At 41.8% G+C, this 27,802-nt stretch overlaps 1 protein-coding gene across 6 annotated transcripts in view; it reads left to right on the top strand.

The window, feature by feature from the left end:
* The window catches only part of LOC140463037 (protein eva-1 homolog A-like), a 387,899-nt gene that overhangs the window by 261,683 nt on the left and 98,414 nt on the right, over positions 1 to 27,802 (top strand). For 5 of the 6 annotated variants that reach the window (XM_072556670.1, XM_072556652.1, XM_072556661.1 and 2 more), the window contains one exon: positions 15,433 to 15,576. The exons of the other annotated variant lie outside the window; for it this stretch is intronic. In XM_072556670.1, the coding sequence (XP_072412771.1) occupies positions 15,433 to 15,576 (144 nt within the window). The remainder of the gene's footprint in view (positions 1 to 15,432; positions 15,577 to 27,802) is intronic. 6 annotated transcript variants of the gene reach the window in all.

Raw genomic sequence — 27,802 nt, 5'->3', positions numbered from 1 at the left:
ATCTGTTGAGTTTTCTCAGCAATTTCTGTTTTTTGTTTCAGATCATCAGCAGCTGCAGTTTTTTGTTTTATTTTTGTTTTATATTGTGTTGCTATGCAGCAATCATATACTAAGCTCGTAGCGGGACAGACTTTGCAATCTGGAAGCTCTCCTGAAATTTGTGTTTGTGGGTCAAACATTATCAGGATGATCTTGTGAAATTGGAGGCATTGAGAGAAGTGGGAAAGGAATTGCTTAAGCTAGCACAGAAGGTTTCATACTGCTATACCTTCATGTAGGTATTGACAGTGCACTAGAGCATAAAGACCTAAATAAATATAATGTAGACAATAAATACTGACTTAGCCAATGATCACCTTTTTCTCATGAACAAATGAAGAAAAATGATTAATCTTACCACCTGTTGCTATACTAGTTTGAACCTGAGGAATAGAATAAACATTAGTCACTGACGAGATAATTGTCTTCTTCTCTTGTAATGGAGGAAAAAAAGAGTTTCTGGAACCTGAAATAGTTAGGATAAATATAAACAAAAGAGGCCCTGCTTCCTTTTATACCTTAACTGCCTAACTCACAGCACTCTACTGTAAGTCACATTCAGTTGCTAACTCACACTTTATTCCTAGTTTTCTATGTTCCAAACACAAAAAGCCTATCTGTCTCCATTATGGAGGAGCCATCTTCAGGAGTTTAATTACTTAACTGTCCCAGCTGCTCTTCCAGTGGACAGTTCACTAAAATCCTAGTTAAAGATGGGAACTTTAGAATTTAAACTATTATTTTCAGTTAAATGATAATTAATCATACTACAACCAAATCTAGAGCTGTTCAAAAAGAAGAAAACATTTTGCCCACCAATTGTCAGAACTTTTACAGTGTCCACTGGTAAACTGACAGCCTTCTGTGACCAGTTGTCCAGCAGGGAATGGAATGCATTGTCAGCTACCAGAGTGACATTTTAGTTCAATTTGTTATGTTTTCATCGAGCTTTTAAATGGCTGACCATTTAATTATTTGCATATTTTATTTGATTAGAATCCTAGACTCCCAACTGTGCGGAGGCAGGCCATTCAGCCAATTGAGTATACACTGACCCTCCAAAGAGCAGCCACCCAGGCCTACTCTCCACCCTATCCCTGTAACGCTGCATTTACTATGGCTTATCCACCTAGCCTACACATCGTTGGATGTTACGGGCAATTTTTAGCATGGCCAATCCACCGAACCTGCATATCTTTTGACTGTGGAAGAAAATTGGAACACCCTGAGTAGTGTATACACACAAGGGGTGAATGTGCAAACTTCACATGAAAGTTGCTCAAGGTGGAATCGAACCTGGTGCTGTGAGGCAGCAGTGCCAACTGACCCACATGCTGCCCCGAGTATATTCAAATTACTCTAGTCTAAAGAGATAAGAAGGGTGGTATATTAATTTAATTAGGTTATTGCTCAAAGGGATGTGAACCTTCATTTTCTATGGCTGTAATGAGTCAGTATTCTAGGTTTGTCCAGAATATGAGAGTTCATAACCCCTTTTTTCAGAATCTAAGGGGTCTCTCCTCACTTGACTGTTTTGAGTACAGCTCCAACAGCACTCAAGCTTGACAACAGGACAAAGCAGCCTGCTTAATTGGCACAATATTCACAAACACCCCACTCCCTTCACTACCAATTCTCAGTAGCAGCAGTCTGGACTATTTACATGATGAACTGCAGTAATTCATCAACATTCCTTAGACAGTACCTTTTTAAGCACATTACCTTACACCATCATCATCTGTGGAAATATGACCTTGGTTTGATAAGCTTCCTTTGAAGTCTTCATTTCTGGTAGTGTAATGCAAAGAAGTCCCTTTCGAAAGGATTGTTTACCTTTCATTGATTTCTCAAAGGTTTCTTAAAAGAATATAAACCCAAGCGTTCTAGGACACTGGTCATTGGCTAGGGAGAAGGCAGACATTCATTTTGATGCATTCTGTAAGGAAATCCAGGGTTATGTAAAAGTTTGGCTTTTAGTTTCTTGTTTTAACAACTGACTGCCCCATAGAATAACAGCCTGCTGTGTAACTCTGTGGGCAACTGATTGGAATGTTGCTGATTTTCTTCGCGGAAGTCTGAAATGATTGTGAAACATGACCACACCTAACTTTATGATCTTGACAGGAACTCTGCCGAGTTCAGATGCACAGGATTTTACCTGTAGATTGTTAATGTTTAAGTAGTGCTTGGTGAGTTCAAAAAGAAAAGAACCGATGGGATCTAAAACAGGCTGGTAGCACATGGGATCCAAATTTGCCTGCAAGGCAGAAGGGTTAAGGGAAGTTTCTGTGACTGGAAGTCTGTTGTCAGTAAGTTTTGTAGAGTTTGGTGATAGGGCCTTTGCTGTTTGTGATGTACATTAATTACTTTGGACTTAAATGTAGTGCGTCTGATCAAAAAGATTGTGGATGACATGAAAATTCATAGCGTGGTGAATAGAAGAAGGTAGTGAATTGTGGAATTCTTCACTGTAAAGGCTGTCAAGGCTGGGTTGTTGAGTGTAATTAAGGACAAGATTGACAGATTTTTTTTATCACTAAATGAATTAAGGGTATAGAATGGCATTTGGCACACAAGAACAGCTCCATTACCATTCGTCATCCAATGGTCTGGCAGAAAGAGCAGTCCAAGCATTGAAGGCAGGCATAAAGAAACAGCCTACAGTGTCACTCGGTACCAAACTGTTCCAGTATCTGTTCAATCACAGGACCATTCCTCATGCAACTATGGGGATAGCTCTAGCAGAGTTGCTGATGGGGAGAAGAGTCTGCACTTAAACCTGATACTCCCAGACCTGGGGGGTAAGGGTGAAACAGCAGCAGTAATGCCAAGGTCATCTATGTTCTATGCTCCCTCTAAGTTAGAGAGACAGTTCAGTGGACGAAGTTTGGTCATGGAACCACAGAAATGGTCCTGCATGGATATGAGGGGAGTTGCATTAGGTCAGGTTCTGTGACATACAAAGTTGTGCTAGGTGAGAGGTGGTAGGTTTGGTCATGCAGTATTGCCCTTTGATGAGAAGGGCACTGCTTGTCACTGGCCACGCGGGTGGTTCTTTTCTTCCTGGGGTGGAATATAAATAAAGATTCATGCACATTGTTCTTCACTGTGTCCTAACACATACATACATACATACATACATACACACACATACACACACACACACACACACACACACAAAACATAGGTGCCTGGGGGAAAAAAAATAAGCACTACCGCTGCTAGGCAGTAGTGTGCTGATTACAAAAATAACAACAAAGAATATAAACAGGGTGGATATCTGGTACGTGGCCACTGCCATTCAACGCCTTAAAATGGCAGTGCTTGGACCTGACATTGAACTGGTTGGAGAATGCTCAAGTGTGTGGTGGAATCCCGTCTGTGCGTACTCCTGCCCGGACAGAATTTCACATTGGCCCCAAAGTCTTGTACCTCGCACAGGTTCCAGTGCCCCACACCCTGAGCTGCCTCCAGAGTTTTAGTTTTGTCCCCCTCAAGGATGTTGGTTGACGCTGTGCTCCTTCTCCAGGGACACCCAGGCCCAGATGTAGCTGTGGAGGAAGGGCAGGCAATTGTCCCTAACAATCCCTCCATGGCCCGCTACCTGGACCTGTTTATGGCCAGTTTTGCCTGGCCCAGTAGCAGACCCACGAGGTGGTCCTCTGACCTGCCCTCCCCTCCATCATACCAGATGCCCAGATATGGAGCTGGGCATCTGGTACGATGGAGGGGAGGGGCAGGTCAGAGGGCCGCCTCGTGGGGCTGAAGTACATGAAAAGCAGAGGAGAAGGTCTTTCAGAAATAAGGCAGGCCACCACCTCTTCTCCCTTATCCACCACCATCCATACCTTTGTGTGCCCGTTTACCACCACGTGATGGGGATCCCCAGTAGAGGTTCTCTACGTGGGAGTCCTCCCCTTTTCTCTTGGAGATCTGGAGTGGAGGGTACTGCACACAGGTTGCGGTGGTTCACTGACTCCCAGCCCAACTGCTTGTTCTGTGTTACTGTGGAGTCTGTGGACCATGTATATATGGAATGTCTGTGTTTGTAATCCCATTCTGGTTTCCTTAAGACCTTTTATGTTTTTTGTTGCACTTCAGCCCCACACACCTGATCTTTGGGCATCCGGTGTGGAGGGGGGAGGGTAGGTCAGATGATCTCCTCGTGAGTCTGTTCCTGGACCTATTAGGCTGGCCATAAACAGGTCAGATTGCCTGCCCCTCTTCCACAGTAACATTTGCGCCCTGGTGTCCCTGGAGAAGGAGCATGTTGTGTGCAGCAACACCCTCAAGATTTTCAGGGAGAGGTGGGTGCTGTGGGGTGTGGAGTGTTTTTTCTCCCCCTAAGATTCTGTATTGATTTAATTCTTGCCCACCCCTTGACTTTTTTGTTGATCACTTAGGCATTGCCCTTTGTTGAGAAGGGCAGTGTTGTTGCTGACCATTCGGTGGTTATTTTCTTCCTGGTGGTGGATTATGGATAAGGTTTTCTGCACACTCGTTTCTTCACTGTGTCCTGCACCTGCACATACATGACATGGGTGCTGGGGAAAAATAAGTGCTACCGCTGTTAGGCGATAGTGTGGGGGTTAGAAAAAAGAAATAAAAAATATATAAACAGGGGATTAAGAATATTATCACTTCTGGGATGGACTCTGAGCTGGTTGGCTACAGCCAGTTTACTGTGCACATGTAAATAAAGGGTGACTTGGTAATTGGATATTGGCCTCTGTGCAGTTATTTCAGCGGTGAACCTGTAGAAGGCTATGGAGACCAAGTGCTTAAAAATGTGTTGCTGGAAAAGTCACTGAATATATTTCAGAAAGAAATAGATTTCTGGAAGCTAAAGGTGATGAAGGTTATGGGGACACAGTGGGAGTATGGCACTCAGACAATCAGACATTATTATGTTGAAAGGCTTGCTGAGCAGTTTTGATGAGCTAAATAGCCTATGCCTGTGCATTTCTTTTCTGCTTCTTTGGCTACAAGAGCAGGCCAGAGCAAAGTGTTCTGTGGTGAGTAACTTTTGTTCTGATTGATGTAATGTTCTCTTTAAGGTATTGGTTGTTGTACATTTTTTTTATATCAAATTCCTCGAGTAATGTAACATTTCAGCTGACCAAGAATATTTGTCTGAACATCTTGAATGAATGATGGGGAAATGGACAAATATTTCCGAAGTGATGATCTTTGACTGTTATCCTTTTTTCTCAGCATTAGACATCTGTGCCTCTGTTTGGCATCTCCTCTAAATACAGTACCACAATTAAAACCAGTAATACAATGGGCAGAATTTATGTATCCATGCCAATGCCAACTGTCCCACAGTCATTTAATGCTCTAGTTATAAGCAGCATTTTCACTCCTCATTTGGGAGGAAATTCCAATTTGGTTAGCTATGTAGTCTCACGAACACCACAGAGAACCGTGCCCACTGCTGTGACTACAGGTCATCGCTGGATTCTCAGTTTCAAATCACAGAATGGAGTTAAGTCTGGGGCCTGATCCTGGGGAGGAGAGGCACAGGGGATGATGTGAGAAGAGTCATGATGGAAGGGCAGGCAGGGAGAGAGCACTTAAGGGTATGGGTAGATCCTGAAGAGGAGAGAGATACAGAATTTTGAAAGGGGACTGTAATGGGGACAGCCTCCATCACATTCCCCTCCAGGGCCACCATCGGATAACCTGAACTTATATCTGTTCATTAAGTGAGCCTTTGTTAGTCAATAATTGGCCACTTAAGGGCAGCAATTGATGTTAAGGATGGGGAGGTTGCTCTAAATCTCACCCTTCTTTGTGGCATTGTAGACAGATCAGGGGCAAGTTGGAAGATTACCTAGGCAATTGTACGCATACTGCTCGCCCTCCTCTGATCCTATGTATGGAGTCAACTTGCCATTGTGCCACCATTATTTAAATGATCTAGCCATTTATGTTATACTTTGAATGAAATGTATTGTTTTTATAACCTGAAGCCACATTCCCTAGTACTAATACATGCTGTAATTTTGATTCTAATAGTAAGTAACCAAGTATATGTTTGGAATCTGAGCACATATGGTGTGTCAAAGTTATTTAAGAGCTCTTGTCAGTTAACAGAATGACAGTGGGATCCATTGTACTGATAAACTGCTCATCAATCACTACAAATGTCTCTAATATACAAGACATGAATCTTTCATGTTGGATAAGAAAAATATAAAAGAATCTGCTTTCTGACACTTGATTTAACTCTTTAGCTCATTGAAACACTTTTTTCATAACATACTTATGTTTCCAAGGATTCTTCATGTCTGTTTCTATTGCAGTGTCAGGATTTCCTTCACATTTCAATTTTGCTGATACAATGCAAAAACATTCTTTAAAAAAAAGACAGAAATGGCTAGAGAAACTTCAGCAATCTTTTGAAGAAGGATTGCTAGACTCAAAATGTTAACACTGTTTTCTCTCCACAGGTGGTTGCCAAACCTGCTGAGTTTCTCCAGCAATTTCAGTTTTTCAGCATCTGCCATTAGAATCATAGAATTTTTTTCTATTTCAAAAATATACTTTATTCATAAAATACTTTGATCTGTACAACTGGACATGCCATACATATGTAAACATTCCATTTGTTTGCATACCGAAAACAGAGTAATTATTCCTATTTACAGGACTGTACGATTATATTTTCAGCTGAGGCATCAGCACAGCCCAAATGACTGCGCGGGCCCCCTGTTCTTCTTTAGGCAGGCAGATGTTACACGGTGGTCTTTCCCCACCACGCCTTGGCAGCAGCTGCCCCAAGCTTCAGCGCGTCCCTCAACACGTAGTCCTGGACCTTGGAATGTGCCAGTCTGCAACACTCAGTCGGGGTCAACTCCTTCAGCTGGAAGATTAACAGGTTTCGGACTGCCCAGAGAGTGTCATTAGAATCACAGAATTTTTTTTTTTTTTTTTTATTTCAAAAATATACTTTATTCATAAATGATTTGATGGTCTGTACATTGGATCCTGCCATACATATGTCCATATTTACAAACACAGATTCGACTTTATTCTTGTCCTTTACAATCCTGTGCATTTTTTCAATCTTGTATATATACATATATTTGGCTGAGGCATCAGCAGAGCCCAAAAAAACGTCTGTATGGGCCCCCTGTTCTTCTTTCGGCAGGCCGATCTTACACGGTGGTCTTTCCCCACCGCGCCTTGGCGGCAGCTGCCCCAAGCTTCAGCGCGTCCCTCAACACGTAGTCTTGGACCTTGAAATGTGCCAGTCTGCAACACTCGGTCGGGGTCAACTCCTTCAGCTGGAAGATCAACAGGTTTCGGACCGCCCAGAGAGCGTCCTTCACCGAGTTGATGATCCTCCAGGCGCAGTTAATGTTCGTCTCGGTGTGAGTCCCGGGGAACAGGCCGTAGAGCACGGAGTCCCGCGTCACGGCGCTGCTCGGGACGAACCTCGACAAGCACCACTGCATTCCTCTCCAGACTTCCTCTGCATAGGCACATTCCAGAAGGAGGTGTGTGACAGTCTCGTCCCCCCCGCAGCCACTTCGAGGGCAGCGTGCGGTGCGGCAGAGAGTCCGGGCGTGCATAAAGGATCTCACAGGCAGAGCCCTTCTCACCACCAGCCAAGCCACGTCTTGGTGCTTGTTGGAAAGTTCTGGCGATGAGGCATTCTGCCAAATGGCTTTGACAGTCTGCTCAGGGAACCGCTCGACAGGATCCGCCCTCTCCTTTTCCCGAAGGGTCTCAAGGACGCTACGTGCTGACCACTTCCTGATGGACTTGTGGTCAAAGGTGTTTTTCCTCATAAATTTCTCCACGAAGGACAGGTGATACGGAACGGTCCAACTACTCGGAGCGTTCCGCGGCAGCGAGGCCAGGCCCATCCTTCGCAACACCGGGGACAGGTAGAACCTCAGTACGTAGTGACACTTGGTGTTTGCGTACCGGGGATCCACGCACAGCTTGATGCAGCCACACACAAAGGTGGCCATCAGGGTGAGGGTGGCATTGGGCGTGTTTTTTCCCCCATTGCACCGGTCTTTGTACATTGAGTCTCTTCGGACCCGGTCCATCTTTGATCTCCAAATGAATTGGAAGATGGCCCGGGTGACTGCGGCGGCACAGGTCCTGGGGATAGGCCAGACCTGTGCCACATATAGCAATACTGAGAGGACCTCACACCTGATGACCAGGTTTTTTCCCGCGATGGAGAGCGACCGTTGCCCCCATCTGCCTAGTTTCTGTCTCATCTTTCTGATCCGCTCCTCCCAGGTCTTGGCGCACGCCCCAGCCCCCCCGAACCAAATACCCAGCACCTTCAGGTGGTCAGTCCTGACGGTGAAGGGGATAGAGGATTGGTCGGCCCAGTTCCCTTAGAATCACAGAATTGATACAGTGCAGATAGAGATCACTTGACCCAATGAATCTGCACAGATCTTCTGTAGAGCATCCACTCTATCCATGTAACGCCACATTTACCACAGCTGACCCACCTTCTCTGCACATTCCTGGATACTATGGGGCAATTTAGCATAGCCAATCCACCTCAACTGCACATCTTTGGACTGTGGGAGAAAACTGGAGGAAACCCACAGAGAGCCAGGGAGAATATGCAAATTCCACACACAGTCACCCAATGCTGGAATTGAATCCAGATCCCTGGCTCTGAGAGGTAGCAGTGCTGTCTACTGTATCACCCTTCTTTGATTACCAAAACATTTTCTGCCTTGTGCACTTAATCTTTTCCATTTGGGGTATACTTCCTGATTCTTAAAATAATGATTTCTCTCATTGCTGACAGTGATCATATTGCTGACCCTAAGAAAGTAAGACCCTGAGTAAGTGTAAATAGAGAGGAAGGAAAACAGAGTGGAATCTGCTGGACGAAGGAAGTGTGGGACTTGTCACTCCCTTTAGGGATTTGTCAGGAGAAGAAAAGGAGTCAGAAATATGTCACATTGGGTATCTGCTGCCTCTTTGCCTTGCTCCATGATTTACAGTACTTAACCAGTTCTGTAGGCAAATACCAGCAGCAGACATAGGCCAACAGCATGCGTAGAAATTAGATGAGCATTGGTGGTTGTTCTTAGCAAAGAGATCCCATGAAGCTGTCATTAAGCTTCATTCCAGTGAACTGATCAACATGGAAAACCTTCAGGTACCAGATGGCAAAAGTTGAATTTTGATTCTATTTTATTTGACCTTTCTAAACAACAATTCAGCCTGAAGCCTTTATGAATGTTGTTTTCCTAACAGGACCAGAAACCCCCAAGATCCAATGGTTAGTCCATCAGGTAACCAGGCCTGGTGTTGCATCTGTATTCCTGTTCATTTCCTGGTAGAATTTCATATAACAGGAAAAGCACAGGAAAGCAAATCCTGCTCCTTGGATGCTGCCTGACTTGCTGTGCTTTTCCAGCATCTCACTCTCAACTTGGGCCATAACTATCCAAGTTCACCAAATGTTTGTCGTTATGATGCTGAATAGGAAAGGATGAAATTCAGGGTCATAAGCTGTAAGAAATGCAAAACTACTGGTTTGAATTAAGACAACCCTTGAACCATAGCTAACAGTAGTAGAATATAAATAGTTCTGAGGTGATTTCATCTGAAGCAGTGGTAACATTGCATATTTATGGATGCGCTAGAATTGAAAAGGAATTACTTGAAAGGCCTAGAGCTTTTGATATTGGTATTATCTGGGTGTGTCAGGCAGCACAAACTGGCTGAGCAATATTACAATATTTGTGGTTTGAAGCTGATTTGCCAATTACCTACAGGCAGGTGAGGAACTTCACCCCGAAGTACAATAGTTCAGAATATCAGAAGAATATAATTTTCACTCTTTGATGGGTTGTCACTCATCAATAGGATCCACTGAGAAAATTGCCCTGTGAAGAATCAGTCTAAGGAGAAATGTTTCTTTAGAGAGAGAACGGTATCATCTTACCTTTCCTGAAGTGTCCACACATATTTCTCATTATAACTTCAGAATGATATCATTATTATTAAGGAAACTGTAATTCACTTCCTCTTAAATGTGCCAGAAAGAAACTCAAGACTGAGGAGCTGCCATCTTTAAAGGATGGATTCTTGCTTTCAAGAAGTAAGAATAATGATTTGAAGATCTCTCAGCATAATATTTCTGAGCAATATTTCATGCCTATATTAACACAATTTATTGCACATAAATAACTTATTTGTTTTTATACAAACATGTATCTGGCTATAAACTATTTTGCCTGTATTAACTTGTAAGCCAATTACTATTTTTGCCATTATCTGTTTAAAAATGTGATTGAAGGCAGTTACCTTCATTCCTGATGTAATATTTAGCTAGTTTAATTTCCACTAAAATTGCAGCCTAATTTTGCTGGTTATCTTTTCAAGTCCTATAGACTTTGATATAAAAACTTATATAATGAGATTACATCATAAGTATTGGATGGGTTCAACAATATTTATAAAAATAAATGATTGCTTAATGTTTCAACAAAGCCACCCTTCTGGTGGCATTCTGACAAATAATTTGAAAGTTAGGTACTCTATCTTCTTATACTTATGTAGGGACTTACTGTTCATTTTTTCAACTTCATTCTTTTTAAAAATTTTAGGTTAATGGTGGATTATACAAATATTCACTTCCACCCCAGAGGAACCCAGGATATTAGCATATAATTTCTTGATATCCAGTCTTAGGAGTTATGTTACTGGTTAACAATCTAGAAGCTGAGGTATGATTTTAAACTCACACCAAAACAACTTAGGAATTTAAATTAAATTAATTGAATCAAACTTGAATTAAAGGTTGGTATTAGTAAATAGTGAAACTACCAGTTTGTTGTAAAAACCCACCTTTTCTTTAGAGAAGGAAATCTGCCAACCTTGTCTGGTCTGGCCTATGACAACATGTCATTTAGGGCGAGAAGTAAGTTGTATTTGACTCTTGATTACCACAATGTGATTGACTTCTAACTGTCCTCTGAAGTAGTCTAGTAAAGCATTGAGTTGCATTCAAAATTTTGCTTACCACCACCTTCTTAAGACAAATTAGAGATGGGTAACAAATTATGCCCTTACTTCTGATACCACTTTCTCTTTGATGATTTATAAACGTCTCAGCTGGTGAAGGACTGGGCTGTATGCATACATTTTTACAGAACTGCCTTTGAGGTCTGTTGGAAGAGTATTTTGTTTCTTGTGAATGTGGCAGTCTAAGCTTTTGGGGAAATTTAATTGAGTCCAACAGAACAGGTATGATACTATGGGTAGAATAGGAGAATTAAGCCCGAGTATCCCAAAGCAGATTGCTGGAGATGAAACAAACTGTCCTTAATTAGGTTTGGGATCTGAAAAACTCACTCACTGGTTGAAGATGTAATTTAGACTGATTAATGAATTACTTGACACCAATTATCAAAAAACTCACCAAAATTTGCTTCGGGATTTAGTCTGTGACCGGGCTCATAGTGTAAGGATTTAGGGGCTAACACTGAGAGGAGGAGAAATTTCTTCACCCAGAGAGTTTCAAGCCAATGGAATTTCCTAGCAATGCGAACTTTTAAGAATAAACCTTGCGGAAACACCAGGCCTTGTTATGTGTTGCCATTATGATATTTGTGTTGTTTCAGTACCTGTCTAATGTGACAAACTGTTGCATCATATACATTTAGTTCTCTCAACAACAACAAAAACTGAAGTTTGTATACCAGAGTCTGAGAGATGTACAGCATGAAAACTGACTCTTTGCTCCAACTCTTCCATGCTGCCCAGATATTCTAAATAAATGTAGTCCTATTGGGCAGTATTTTGCCTCTAACCACTTCCTATTCATATACCCACCCAGGTGACTTTTAAATGTTGTAATTGTACCAGCCTTCATCACTTCCACTGCCAGCTCATTCCATATACCCTCTGTACTAGTTTACATTTAACTAAAGCCATAGAGATGTACAGCACGGAAACAGACCCTTTGGTCCAACCCGTCCATGCCGACCAGATATCCCAACCCAATCTAGTCCCACCTACCAGCACCCGGCCCATATCCCTCCAAACCCTTCCTATTCATATACTCATCCAAATGCCTTTTAAATGTTGCAATTGTACCAGCCTCCACCACTTCCCCTGGCAGCTTATTCCATATATATATACCATCCTCTGCATGAAAATGTTGCCCCTTAGGTCTCTTTTATATCTTTTCCCTCTCACCCTAAACCTATGCCCTCTAGTTCTGGACTCCCCGACCCCATGCCCCTCATAATTTTGTAAACCTCTATAAGGTCACCCCTCAGCCCCCGACGCTCCAGGGAAGACAGCCCCAGCCTGTTCAGCCTCTCCCTATAGCTCAGATCCTCCAACCCTGGCAACATCCTTGTAAATCTTTTCTGAACCCTTTCAAGTTTCACAACATCTTTCTGATAGGAAGGAGACTAGAATTGTACGCAGTATTCCAACAATGGCCTAACCAACGTCCCGTATAGCCGCAACATGACCTCCCAACTCCAGTACTCAATACTCTGACCAATAAAGGAAATCATACCAAATGCTTCTTCAATATCCTATCTACCTGCGACTCCACTTTCAAGGAGCTATGAACCAGCACTCCCAGGTCTCTTTGTTCAGCAACACTCCCTAGGACCTTACCATTAAGTGTATAAGTCCTGCTAAGATTTGCTTTCCCAAAATGCAGCACCTCGCATTTATCTGAATTAAACTCCATCTGCCACTTCTCAGCCCATTGGCCCATTTGGTCCAGATCCTGTTGTAATCTGAGGTAATTCTCTTCACTGTCCACTACACCTCTAATTTTGGTGTCATCTGCAAACTTACTAACTGTACCTCTTATGCTCGCATCCAAATCATTTATGTAAATGACAAAAAGTAGAGAGCCCAACACCGATCCTTGTGGCACTCCACTGGTCACAGGCCTCCAGTCTGAAAAATAACCCTCCACCACCACCCTTTGTCTTCTACCTTTGAGCCAGTTCTGTATCCAAATGGCTAGTTCTCCCTGTATTCCATGAGATCTAACCTTGCTAATCAATCTCCCATGGGGAACCTTGTCAAACACTTTACTGAAGTCCATATATATCACATCTATTGCTCTGCCCTCATCAATCTTCTTTGTTACATCTTCAAAAAACTCAATCAAGTTTGTGAGACACGATTTCCCATGCACAAAGCTTTATTGACTATCCTGAATCAGTCCTTGCCTTTCCAAATACATGTACATCCTGTCTTTCAGGATTCCCTCCAACAACTTGCCCACCACCGAGGTTTCATTTGGGTTTACTGTCTTCCCTCTTGAGTCAGTTGTGGATGATTGAGAGAAAAGATGGCTTCAGTGATCACCTCTGATTGGAATGTCAGCATTGTACATATTGCCCAGTCCATCATGTGAACCAGCTTTCCATCCATTGACTTCATCTATAGTTCCTGCCAAATCGGGAAAGCAACCAAAATAATCAAAGACCCCTACCACCCATATACACTCTTCCATCCTCTTCGGACAGAAATATAAAAGTTTGAATACACGTATGACCAGACTGAAGAACACCTTCTTCTTTGCTGTCATCAGACTTTTGAATGGACCTCTTAAATATTAATTTTGATCTCTTTCTGTACCTTCTTGACAGCTGTAACATTGTATCCTGTACTCTGTACTGTACAAGTGCAGCAGGGTAACAAAACAATATACCCGTAAAGCACGTAAGACAACACTTTTTGTTGTACCTCAATACTTGTGACAGTAATAACTCAAATATGTAAACTCACCATTGTCAGTAAATACTCTGTGATCTTAGCAAGCATTTATGAACCATTTATTCTGAATGGCATCACATTTGAACCTGATCTTAACTTGACACTCTTACACACTTACATATGCTAACTTACTGGTTTGCATTTCACAATCAGGAATCAGGAACTTGGTTGGCAGTTTCTTTTTTTTCAGGTATATTGACCCTAACTGTAGTACTCCTATTATTAATTCAGACAAAGAGGGATTTAACACTCAACTGATTTTCTGTATGTAAGACTCATAGTGTATTAATGTGATTCAGGACAACACTTAGAACCCTGAGTCCAAGGTTAATGATTCAGGTCTCACTTAAGGCTTGATCATGCTATCTAGCCTGCCATTTCAGTGCATTATTGATGGGTTAGTACATTGTCAGAAGTGCTGTTAATTGAAAACATTGTTAACCTGAATTATCTGTGGTGTTTCAGGTGGATGTGAAATGACTCATGGTGATATAAAAGGAAGAACAATGCAACCTATCGACATTTTTCTTCAACACACACCAAAATAACCATATTGACCTCTCATACATTTCCTACATGCCATACATCTCTCACAACTTGTGAAAAGTTGTACACAACATTTTTGTCACATTTTCCCAGCTTGTTGTCCTTTCTGGAAAGGCCAGCATCTGCTGCTCATTGCTTGTTACCCTGAAAAGATGATGATAGGCTGCCTTTTCAAACAGCTGCAGATCCATTTGATCATGGTGAGAAATGTTACACAATTGAATGGTTTACCAGAGCACTTCAAAAGCCAGTTAGGATTTAACCACACCAGTATGGGACCAGAGTTAGTAAGGATAGTAGGTTTCTTTCATTCAGAATGTCACTAAACCAGCTGCATTTTTATGCCTCATCATTTTTAATGAAAGCAACTATTTATTTCTTGGGTTTAAAAGCAGTACTAAATTTGAAACTACAGACTGCAATCATGGGATTTCAACTCACATTCTCTGGATTATTAGACAAAAGCTCACGGATGACTAGTACGATAACACCACTATCATATAACGTCATCATCATATAAATGTTGAATTTTTTAAAGAAACAAGACAGAGTGATAGTTACGTCCAAAATATTTCAGCACAGGAGGCACTATATTCACTTAATATGAAATGAAATTGATTTTAAGTCTATAATGTAGTTGAGTAGTTGTCAGTTTCCCTTCATTATTGAAGATGGCCATTTCTATACTCAAGGCCATCCATTGTGTATTGTGCTGAGACGGGGCAGCCTGATTGCAGGCCTACATAGCTTTCCACAGTGCAAGCAAGGAAGAATTGATGAATGTTTGTTAGCAATACCCTATCTTTCTAATCTGGCTTTTATCATTAGCTGCCTACGTCCATTGTTGTTCAAAGGAAACATGTATCATGCACAAGACTAAAATGTATAAATATTTAAATATTCTGTGTAGTGGTGAACTGAAATTTAGGAATACTGAGCATGGAAGCTGAAGTTTAAAAATTGACTGGTATTGCCAGTACATTTTGTTCAAAAAGCCAGCTACTTTTGACCAGTAGCTGCAGGAGTAATTAAACATCGGGTGATGCAGCTATTTGAATTACTACTTATGCTGGATTGTTATGTTTCTTCCAGACTGCCAGTCAACCTTAGCTTTACAGATTATGACTAAACGATGCCATGGGAAGAGAAGCTGCAATGTATATGCAAGTTCCTATGAGTTTGGTGATCCCTGTTATCCAGGCATCCGCAAATTCCTCAATGTCATCTACACCTGTGGTAAGATAGTGGAATTCATTCTCTCAACTTGTCATCATCCAGAGGCTCATTATATAACTTTTGTAAATATAATTTAAAAGATGACATAGGGTAATCTCCTGGACTAATTTTGATCATCTGGGAGGATTGAAAATTTTTACATCATTGAGCTTTTGTGTCTCCAAGACCTTGCATGCAGTAGGTATGAGAGTAAGGTTTGGGGAAGGGAATAATTATTTAATCCATGATGCTGTGCTATCATTGATGCAAAGCGAGCTTAATAGAACAATCTGTTATTTTTGTCTAGGAGAAAGTGAGAACTGCCAATACTGGAGACCAGAGTCGAGAGTGTGGTGCTGGAAAAGCACAGCAGATCAGGCAACATCTCAGGAGCAGGAGAATCAATGTTTTGGCATCAACCCTTCATCAGGCATAAACCTTTCTTCTGTTCCTCAGGTGCTGCCTGACGTGCTGTGCTTTTCCAGCACCATACGCTCAACTGTTATTTTCGTCTGTCAGGAACAATATGTGACATAATGGGTTTTATATTGTTAACTATTTCTGCACTTAGCCAGGCATGTTGGTATGGACGTTACTTCTGTCTGACATTACCACATGAAGTGAATCTGAATATACTTCAGTAACTTACTTGTACAGTTACAATTATCGCCAACTAATTCAGAAAGACTACTCTTAAAGTTGGACTGTTGTACTGTGGGAAGAATCTAAGTTTCATTTGAAGTTATTGCTTCAGGAAGAGAGGGTGCAAGGATAAAATTAATGCAAAACTTTTTAAAAAGAAATGTTGACTTTTATGTTGGATTGAATTCTTATTCTCAGGTGATTTAATTTTCAAACTCAGCTATCCAGTATTATCCTAAGTTGTAAAGCATGTATCTCAATATCTGTAACTCTCTTATGTAGAGAAACAAAATATGCTTCACTATTTCTGTGTTTAAACAAATTACTATGCAGTATGATTTTCTCAAAGTTCAGGTAGGGTTGGTTCATTATTTGACTTGAGCTTTACATGATCATCTCATGCTGTTTGTACATCGACTGTCAGTGGTATTTAGTTATCCAAATGTAATGTTCTAGGTGTGAAATTGTGATGATGGATAAGTTGAAATTAATTTAAGAATAACTTTGTGAACCTTTGTAATTTTAATGTTGGAATAAAGTGTGGCAAAATACAAACTTCCTGTAATGTTCAGTTTAATGTAAGAGGAAAGGATGCTGAGCTAATACAGTCCAAATGTGGAGCTAAATCCGAATCTGATATGAGAAAAGAGTCCTGGAGATTTTAATACAGCATAGAAAAGGCCTTTTTGCCCAGTTTTGTCCACCTGGCATTTTAAGTACTTATCCAGGTGCTTTTTAAATGTGTGAGAGTACCTGCCTCCATCATCCTGTCAGGCAGCACAATCTATACTTCTATCCCACTTTTGGGTGAGAAAAAACATTAATAGATCCACTCTTAAACCACTTGCTTCTTATCTTAAACTTATGTTGTCTAGTCTTAAATGCTTCATTCATGCGGAAAAAATTCTCACGATCTATTCTGTCTATGCCCGTCATGATTTTGTATATCTCCATCAGATCCCCCTCAGCTTGTTCTGTTCCAAGGAACAAATCAGAACCAATCAAAATAAAAGTCTGGTTAAATGGTCATCCCCCAGTTCTAATGGAGGTTGATACTGGTGCAGCCATTTTAGTGATCGTATAATCAGTCTTTAATAAAATGCACTCTGAACTCCAACGCTTAAGTTTGCATATGACCTCGGCCAGACTGAGAATGTAAACCGGGGAAGCTTTACAAATTAAGGATACAACTTTGGTTCTTGTGAGAAACAGCTGGTTCATTTATCACTGATTTGTAGTAGAAGACTGGAGCCCATGCTTGATGGCTTGAAATTGGTTGAGAAAGGTTCACCTAGATTGGCTCAACATTTTTCAACTAGAAAATGACTGCCTTAGTGAAGTCCTAATTAAATACACAGAAGTTTTTCAGGAAGGTCTACGGACTATCAGAGGAGCCAAGGCCACCTTGTATGTTGACGAAGAACCAATTCAATGATTCTGCAAGGCCCATACAATGCCATTTACAAAAGTGAATGCAGAAATCAGAAGGCTGGAAAGCAAAGGAATCCTCAAACTGGTCCAGCACCAGTCATACTGATTGCGAAGCTTGACGGGTCAGTTCCCCTTTGTGGGGATTTTAAACAAACAGTAGACTTCTTTTCAAAGCTGAATAAATACCCAATCTCCCACATAGAGGATTTATATGCAAAGCTGACAGGGGGTTGTCCTTCATGAAGCAGGACATGAGCCATGCATACTTGCAATTGCAGTTAGGTGAGGATACTCAGAAATATGCCACAATTAATATGCATCAAGGTTTGTACCAATATGCATTACAGTAACCATTTGGGGTATTGTCAGCCTGTGCAATTTTTCAGCAGATGATAGAGAACATTTTACAAGGTCTATCCCAGGTCACCTTTTATCTAGATGATGTACTAATAGCAGAGAAGACCAACAAGAAACACTTAGGAGAACTTGGACACAGTTCTTGACATTTCTCCCAAGCTGTCATATGCCTCAGAAGGGAAAATGTGTGTTCCACGCATCGTAAGTGACCTACTTGTTCTACAGAGTTGGCAAGACCGGGTTACACCCTTTGGAAGATAAAGTGAGGATGATCAATGATGCCCTGGCTACCGGAGTTTAGGTCTTGTCTTGGGTTGGTGAATTATTACAGAAAGTTCATTCATAACCTGGCCTCCATCTGAACATCTTTGCATCAAGTGTTAAAGTAGGGTCAGCCTTGAAAAAGGTCACTTAACCAAGCCATAGCTTTCAGGGAAATCAAGAAACAGCTATCATCCCCTAACATGGCACTCTAAATCCAATGTGAGATCTAGTATTGACATGTGATGCCTCCCCATAGAGTACTGGAGTATTATTAGCTCGTAGGTGGCCCAGTGGAGAGGAACACTCAATAGTGCATGCATCCAGAACTTTGACTAATGCAGAGCATAAATATGGTCAGATAGAAAAGGAAGGTTTGGCAGTCATAATTGGAGTCAGGAAGTTCCACCAATACCTTTAGGGTATAAATTTGTGATAATAACATACCACAAATTCTCCTTTAAGAGGACAAGGCATTGCTGCCAATGGCTTCAGGCTGAATTCAGCAGCAGGCTGTAATACTAAGTGCATTTAATTATAAGTTAGACGACTGTCCAGGAGGCCAAGTAGCAAATGCAAATGCATTGAGCTGCTGCTGGCAGGTACACCATCAGTGGTACTGCCACAAGAAGAGACCACAACAATGGGTTTAAATTTATGGACATACTTCCCAGCCATAACTGACAATATCAGACTTTGGACGCAGAAAGGTTCGGTCCAAGAAAACTTGAAATAGCTGGTGGTGATGGGGGAAACCAAAGGGCTGTCATGACCAGAATTGAAGCCATGGTGGATCCAGAGAGACAAAATCACTGTAGAGGATGGCAGTGAATTGTCCTGAGCAAAGGTCACCACCAGATAACTCCTCCAGTGTCATTCAGGGGTTTCCAGAATGAAGATGTTGGTGCAAAGTTAAATTTGTTGGCCAGGATTGGATGCAGACATAGCTGTATTGGTAGGGCCATGTCCAGAATGCCAACAAGGACAGAAATTAATGTTGTAGCTCCCTGACATTCATGGGAATGGTTGGATAAACCCTGGATTCAGTTACATGTTGACTATGCAGGTCTTATTAATGGACTTAATGTTTTTAGTCACTCAAAGTGACTGGACATGCATAGAATTCATTCGTCAAACATGGGGGTGACGATAGAAAAACTGTGTGCATCTTTTGCAATATGCCCACATCTGAAAATGTTGGTCCCAGAAGTATTTCCTAAAATCGAATGGTATTCAACATGTAAGAACACCTTTATATGACCTTGCAACTCCCTGCCATCCAGCATCCAACGGTCTGACAGAAAGAACTGTCCAAACCTTGAAGGCAGGCTTAAGGAAACAGCTTCACTAGATAGCAAACTGTCCCAGTTCCTATTTGACTGGAGGACCAGCCTTCATGCAACTATAGGAATAGCTCCACCAGAGTTGGGGAGAAGACTCCACATTAGGCTAAATCTAATCATCTCGGACTTGGGGTTGGTGGGGGGTGGGTGGGGAGGCGAGCGTGAAAGAGCATCAGGAATATCAATGCTGAATACAAGACTCTGCTAAGTGAGTGAAATAATTTACTTAAGGGGATGGAGTTTGGTGAAGGAACTATGGGAATTGTCCTGCATCGGTAAGAGGCTTGATCGACACAAGGTCAGGTTGAGTTAATATAAAGTTTGGGTAGGTGTGATGGTCCTGTACAAGTGCATGGACTAAAATGTACCTGGCCCCCTGATAGCCTTTCTGACTGTTTTGGAACCAATGAGTTCTTCCTCTCTGTCAGGCATCAATGATACCTTGAAATCTGAGATGAACATGGTAGATGTCACTGCCTTGAAGAAGAGAATGAATTTCTTCCAAGATGCCCCAGGTGCTACAATGTGTTACACACTGCCCGTATCAGAGGCAGAGTTGGAAGAACCTGACCCAGTACTAAAACACCCCAGCAGGAGCCACAAAATTAAGAACCGGCCAATGTCCTTGGACTCTGGGAGGGATGTAGTGATTGTAAAGAGGTCAGCCAGGAGGACCTCAAAATGAGTTCCCTGATTGAGACTGCTAATCTGGTCCAATCAGAGAACCCTGGCTAACAGATTAGAACAGGACAGTCAGACATCCTGTTGACTCTCGGAGTTGGCTCAGATGGAGCTGAATCAGTGCCAAGGAGACTCCATATGTAAATAAAGGGTAACCTGGTGAGAGGATACTGGCCTCTGGAGTTATTTCAGTTTCCACTTACTATTTGCTTTTGTAATGCTTAAAAAAAAGACATGAGGTTAGAACCACAGATGGAATGAAGAACTACGGGAAAGCATCAATAGAGGATGCTGGAAACTGAACAGAAAACAACAAATGCTGGAGATCACACTGGGTCAGGCAGCATCCATGGAGAGAAAGCAAGCTAAGTTGAGATGACTTCTTCAGAGCTAACGTGAAGAGTAGATGGGGCAGCGTTTATGCAATTGTGGGAGTGGGGCTTTGGAGTGCTGGGGGAGAAAGGCTGTTGATAATCCAGATTAAGTGATTGGAATGTGAGAGTGGCACATTTCCAGTCCATGTGCAGGCATGACCACAACCTTCCATAGCTGGTCATTTTAACACAGTTGTCCTGCTCGCATGCCCACATGTTTGTCCTCGGCATGCAACAATGCTCCAGCAAATCACAACACAAACTGGAGCAGCAAATCTCATCTTCAAACTAGGCAGTTTACAACCTTCTGCTGTCAATATTGAATTCAAAACCTTCAAACTGTGAACCCACTCTTCCCTTCCTTTTAGCTTTGCTTATTATATTCTCTGGCACGTTCTCTCCCCTTCCCCCACCCCAGTGGGACTGTATGTTCTTTCCAGTCTGGCAGTTAGACACACCATTATTCTGTCACTTTCACATTCTGACCACTTAGTCTGAATTATTAACATCCCTTCTCTCCCAGCATTTCAAACATCTCCCTCCCATTTTTGCATAAATGCTGCCCCCTCCACACTTCACTTTAGCTCTGGTGAAGAGTCATCTAGATTTGGAATGTTCACTTGCTTTCTCTCTATGGATACAGCCTGACCAACTGTCATCTCCAGCACTTTTTGTTTTCAGAAAGTATCAACATGTTGCCTCCCTATTTTAGAGACCATCAATTTATACTGAATTACAATAATTATAATGCTTCATGTTTATGAATGATTCAAGTTAGGCTTCAAGTTAACATGTCTACTCTTCCAACTCTTCCAGAACTGCTTTCAGAGGCTTGTTCTGTTTTTCAGTCCATTTTGGTTGCTACACAGCTTACTGGCTGTCAGCATCAGACAAAGCTGTGCATTGAAGAGTTTATGATCTGCTCTCTAACTTAGTTATCTTTAGTTAATAATTTGTAGCTCTTCATGATCCACTATTATTTACCTAGTGTGACAAGTCATATATTTGCTTGACTATCAATTAATAGTGTTATTCATAGATTAAAATTTTAAAGGAAAAGGCAGGAATCATACTTTTAACATTTATCATGTTTGTATGCAAAAACACAAAAATGTATTGTTTTCTCAACCATCAACAATGTCGGTTTATATAACTATAACTTGTGTATGGAATCAATCAGAATTCAGAGTTGTGAACATGAATATTCAGAAAGATTCTATTATCTTGATGATTGTCTGAATGCACTTGGAGCTGAAAGCAAAAATCTGACTGACATTGATTAATTGATTATTCATGTGTAACTTGACTCTTAGCATCAATTTGCCATTCTTGATCTGTCTTATTTTGTGGCACCAAGTACAGTAAGAAATTGGCAGAGAACCGTTATGTTGATTGATCTCGATTCATTTCAGTAACTAAAGGAACTACTTATTAATATGGTGTTTAGTAATATCTAAGCAGAGCCACATTGGTTGCGTGGAATTGTGAAGTATATCTGATATGGGAGATATTCCTTTGACTTTTATGATTTACCAACATAAGCCTCATTCCTATTTCAATGAAAAATATGTCATTGTGTACACACCATTTTCTGGGCACTTAATCCATAAAGTTTCCTTTCATGAAAATGTGTCTCAATCATTATAAATCCATGAAGTAGTATTGTTTTTGTCTGATGATGGTCAAGTCCTTAGATTGGTGGCAGACTGAATATATTGGGTTTAATGCATGGTCTGGTACATGTACCACCTCTGTGCCCCATCTGCAGCTACCAGAGACCTGTTTAGCTCCTGTCTGTACCCCAATGTGGGGTTCCCAATGTGTAATATTATAAAATATTCATAGTGCATAATTTATCAGTATCAACATTAGACTAATTTTAGAAACTGTAATTTCTGGTCAGATGAATGCAAAATATGTCATATCACTTTAGATTCCTTCTGTGGAACAAATACCATGGAAGTTCGATTTTCTGAATATTGGATTATCCAAAGGAGATCTCGAGGTCCCAATAGAAAGATTACATGAAAGAGCTGTTACAACCATGATTACATCTTTTGTTTTACACTGATTAAAAATGATCTCTGCCAAGAACAGTCCTGGACATAGAAGAGAGCCCAGGCGCCATCTCCAAATAATGCACCACCTGCCCCCTCTCCCTCTCCCCACACTTTCCCTGGAATTCTACAGAGGGGTGAACCCTAAACCCCCTTTCCCCAGATATTCTCTAACATTGTCCCCTACAGGGCAGAGGTGAAACTTGTCAAAAAGTTGTGTTTGTGTGTTGAGGGGGCAGGCTGGGGCAGTGTTGGATGGGGTTTTGGGGGCGGGCGGGATGCGGTGTTGGATGAGGTTTTGGTGTGGGGGGGACAGTGTTGGATGGGATTGTGGTTGGGTATGGGGCAGACATGGTTTGGGGGATGGGTGGGGGGGTTGGTGGGGGGGGCGAGGCCTCACCCATAGTGTGCTGAAGTCTCCTGAACAAGGAGCAGACTTAATACAAAACTCCCGAGCCCCAGAGGAAAGGCATTGAATCGATTAACCGAATAATCAATTATCCAAATGAAATAATGCCTGCCCATCTTGTTCAGATAATCGAGGTTCCTTTGTACTCCACTTTCTAGTTCCAAGAAGGTAAGTTAAAACTAATGGTTGTATGATCAAGATGTCTAATTGTCCTCACTATCTATTGTACTGCTGTTATTTCATTCACCAGCAGAGGGAGTTCCACAAGTTTCTGGATAAGTTAGTTTGCATATGAAGTAGTTTAGATTTTGCTATAATTGTGTTCTAAGGTGCAGGGAGCAATCTTTAGGTTCCAGGGACTTTCAGTACCAATGTGGCAAAGTCTCTGGAAAGTCTTTTGATAGTAAGAGGTGGCAGTGGAGTTTATTCTTTGATTCCATTTTCAAGGCAACCCTCATCCTCATCTGAAGTGCCTTTTGTCAGAACATTGAGCTGTTACTGGCCCGATATGCCCAAAGATATCGTGATAGAATTGCTGCGATGTGCATTTATCAAGTTAAGATCTCCTTCCTGAAGAGGCAAAAAGCAGAAGAAATGGGTATCAAGCCATCCAGGTGTATTGGACTTGCTGGCTGGAGGGAGGTTGCTTTTGGGATCACTTTCAGTTGTACAGGAACATTAAATCACAGAAAGATTTGCTGGGCAGAATAAGCCATTTGTCCAACATGACTGTGTCATCCAAAAATGAGTTATCCAGTATAACCCCACCTTCTACCTCTTGTTACATAGTTTGTAGCAATACAGGAGTCGATCCAATGCTTTATCAAATATGCAGAGGGTTTCTGGCTCTACCAACTTTTCAGACAGTGAGTTTTAGATCTTTTTGGGTAGGTAGATTCTAGCTGAAACCTAGCCTCCTTTAATTCCTTCTACCAAGAACAATCCTGGTCGCTCTTCTATAGGAAGGATTTTGTTAAACTTGAGAGGGTGCAGAAAAGATGTATAAGAATATTTCTGGGACTTAGAGGGTTTGAGGTATTGGGAGAGGCTGAACAGGCTGGAGTGTTTTTTTTCCCTGGAGTATTGGAGGCTGAGAGGTGACCCAACAGAGATTAATAAAATAATGAGATGCATGGATAGGATAAATAGCCAAGGTCTTTTTCCTGGGGTGGGGGAATCCATAACATAGCTTTAAGGTAGAGGGGAAAGATCTAAAAAGGAACTTGCGGGGTAACTTTTTTCCATGCAGAGGAAGGTGGGTGTCTGTAGTGAGCTGTCAGAGGAAGTGTTGGTGAGAACAATTACAACATTTAACAGGCATCTGGATCAGTATAAAAAAGGAAGGGTTTAGAGGGATATGAGCCAAATGCTGGCAAATGGGACTAGATCAAATTGGGATGTCTGGTTGGTATGGATAAGTTCAACCATAGGATCTATTTCCATGCTGTATGAATCTATGAGTCTACTTACTCTTTCAATGGGCCCTGGTTATTGATTCTTGGATAATGGAAACAAGTCCTTTCTATTCTCTCCACTTAAGCTCCTCAAGTTTATGCACCTTATTTAAATCTCCCATCAGCCTACTCAATTTCTCAAACAAACACCACCTGTTGTGACTAGCTTTGATTTGGAAGAAGTATGATGTGCAGCAGATCAGAGACTAAGAATTCTGTGGTGAAGAACTCATCTCCTATCTTCCCGGTACCCCTCCTCCCTCTACAAGGCCCAAGTCACATGTATGATTAAATACTCCCCACTTGCCTGAATGAATGCAGCTTTAACAGCACTCAAGAAACTTGATACCATGCAGAACAAAACAACTTGCTTGATTAGCACCATGTCTACTACCTACAATGTACAGTTTCTTCAGCACAATGGTAGCAGTATATATTATTTACAAGATGCACTGTAACAATTTACCAAGACCTCTTTAGCAGAACTTTCTAAACTCACAACCTCTACCACCTAAAAGGATAAAAGCAGCCTACAGAAACAAACAATGCCATCTGAAAGTTTCTTGCCAAGTTTCATACTATCCTGACTTGAAAATATATAATTATTTCTTCACTGTTGTTAAGTTAAAAATCTGTAACTCTTCCTAACAGGTCTGTGGGTGTCCCTATCCCTATAGGGATACCTTCCTATAGTCTGCAGATTTCCTTGTCACTATCCTATCAATTACATGACAAATTTTCATGTCCTTTACAAATTTCTTAATCATGCCTCCTATACGTATATTATTGATATGTATCATGAACATTAATACACTGCGCAGAACCACGCTGGAAGCAGTCTTGCCAAGTCTTACTCTCTTTACCTCTTCTTTTTGTCCATCTTTAACCTTCTTTAGGATGGCCTGGAGAGGTATGACTTAGGGAATATCAATCAAATGATTCTGAGCATGTAGATGACTGCATGGTAGTCAAAAGATGTAAGGCTGGGGTGAAACACTGGCACTATGTAAAGGTGCTCATTTATATGTCTTGGTCAATAAAACTGTGGGAGAACTGAGTTGCAAAGTCAGAAATCAGAAAATTCTTCAAAACTCAGAAACTTCCAGTGTTTACATAAAATTAAGTGACTGAGTTGCCACATATGTTTTATTGGGTTTAACTTTTTAAATGTGCTATACTGCCATGAAACCAAATTTTAAGAAATAAAATCTTCAATGATTTTCTTTTTTGTTGCGACAATGGTAAACTGAAGATGAGTTTGTAATTTACAGTGCTCCAAGGGTGCTTCTGGAGATTTGGCAAACCGATAGCATAATGTGGCAAATGTGTTTCCTCAAGGATTTCAAAGAAATTCAGGGAAAATTTTGATTAGATTTTAGTGCAATTGTAAACAGGAATGGTGAAGTTTAGTGGACTTAATAATCACAGGAAACCTTACCCTGAGGTGCTGCAGTGTCTCATGTTGCTGAAAGTTAAGTGCATAGAGATGTTTAATTCCTAACTCTGATGAGATGATGAGAGTCAATGACATGCCTAGCAGGGGCACTGAGGCATCTGTTTCAAAATTGTATGACATTATTCATTATCAGTGAAGTACATTGTGTCTTGTTTGGTTTGTAAGGAAAGTAAGAAGTGTCAGAGAATGTCCTGTAAGATCAGAATTAGCTTGTTGAGAGCATTCAATAGTGGAGTGAAAAGAGATTGGTTGCAGGGAATAGGTTTCCTGAGTTGATACCAATTCAGGATCTTATATTTAGCTAATTAATTTAACAAATAGTGCATTTGCACTAAGAATAAGCTATAGCTTGCTTAAGTGAAAAGAGTTGAGAGTGTGTTGCTGCAGGTCAGACAGCATCCGAGGAACAGGCGAATCGATGTTTCGGGCATAATCCCTTCACCGAGAATGTGGCTGGTGGGCCGGGGCTGAGAGATAAATTGGGTGGGGTGGGGTTGGGGTTGGTGGGAAGGTAGCTGAGGAAAGTGATAGGTGGATGAAGATGAGGGAGAAGGTGCTAGGTTAGATGGGGGAGTAAGGGACAGGTCTGGAGGGCGGTGCTGAGTTGGAGGCTTGGGACTGGAATAGGTGGGGGGAAGGGAAATGAGGAAATTAGTAAACTCCTCATGAATCTTGTGTAGTTGTAGGGTCCCAAGGCGAAAGATGAGGCGTTCTTCCTCCAGGCGTCGGGTAGTTAGGGTTTGGAGGAAGCACAGGACCTGCATGTCCTTGGTGGAGTGGAAGGGGGAGTTGAAGTGATCGGCCACAGGACAGTGGGGTTGTTTGGTGCATGTGTCCCAGAGATGTTCTCTGAAACGATCCCCAAGTAGGCGTTCTGCCTCCCCGATGTAGAGGAGACCACATTGGGTGCAACAGATACAGTAGATGACATTTGTAGATGTACAGGTAAATTTCAGCTTTCCAACCTCTCTCCCTCACATATGTGCTGTCCACCCCCACTGCTCCAACCCTAACCTCACCATCAAGCCAGTAAACAAGGGGGCACTGTGGTAGTTTGGCACACTGACTACTACACCACTGTAGCCAGATGCCAACTTGTAGACACCTCCTCCTCCTGTCCCCTTGACCACGACCTCACCTCCCATCCCAAACTATCATCTCCCAGACCATCCACAATCTCATCAGCTGTGGGGATCTGCCATCAACAGCCTCCAACCTCGTAATCTGCAAAAGCTGCACCACCCAATTCTACCTCCTACTGAAGATTCACAAATCTGACTTCCCCAGTTGACCCATTGTCTCAGCCTGCTCCTGTCCCATTGAACTCATGTCTGCATTCCTTGACACTGCCCTGTCCTCCTTCGTCCAGGAACTCCCCACCTATGTTCAGGACATCACCCATGCCCTTCACCTTCCTCATTTCCCTTCCCCGACTTTATCCTAGTCCCAAGCCTCCAACTCGGCACCACCCTCTTGACCTGTCCATAGTCTTTCCCATCTATCCAATCCACCCTCCTCTCCAACCTATCACCTCTTCCCCACCTTCATCTACTTATTGCATTCTCAGCTACCTTCCCCCCCAACCCCCAGCCCAACCTCCCTCCCATTTATCTCTCAGCACCCCGGCCCACAAGCCTCATTCCTGATGAAGAGCTTATGCCCGAAACATCGATTCTCCTGCTCCTCAGATGCTGCCTGTGCTTTTCCAGCAACACATTCTCAACTCTGATCCCCAGCATCTGCAGTCCTCATTTTCTCATACAATTCTCGTCACTCAGTTAT

The sequence above is a fragment of the Chiloscyllium punctatum genome, chromosome 3 (genome assembly GCF_047496795.1).
Source record: "Chiloscyllium punctatum isolate Juve2018m chromosome 3, sChiPun1.3, whole genome shotgun sequence".
Classification (NCBI taxonomy): domain Eukaryota; kingdom Metazoa; phylum Chordata; class Chondrichthyes; order Orectolobiformes; family Hemiscylliidae; genus Chiloscyllium; species Chiloscyllium punctatum.
The sequence above is the reverse complement of the archived record's forward strand: the minus strand, read 5'-3'. Positions and strand labels throughout refer to the sequence as shown.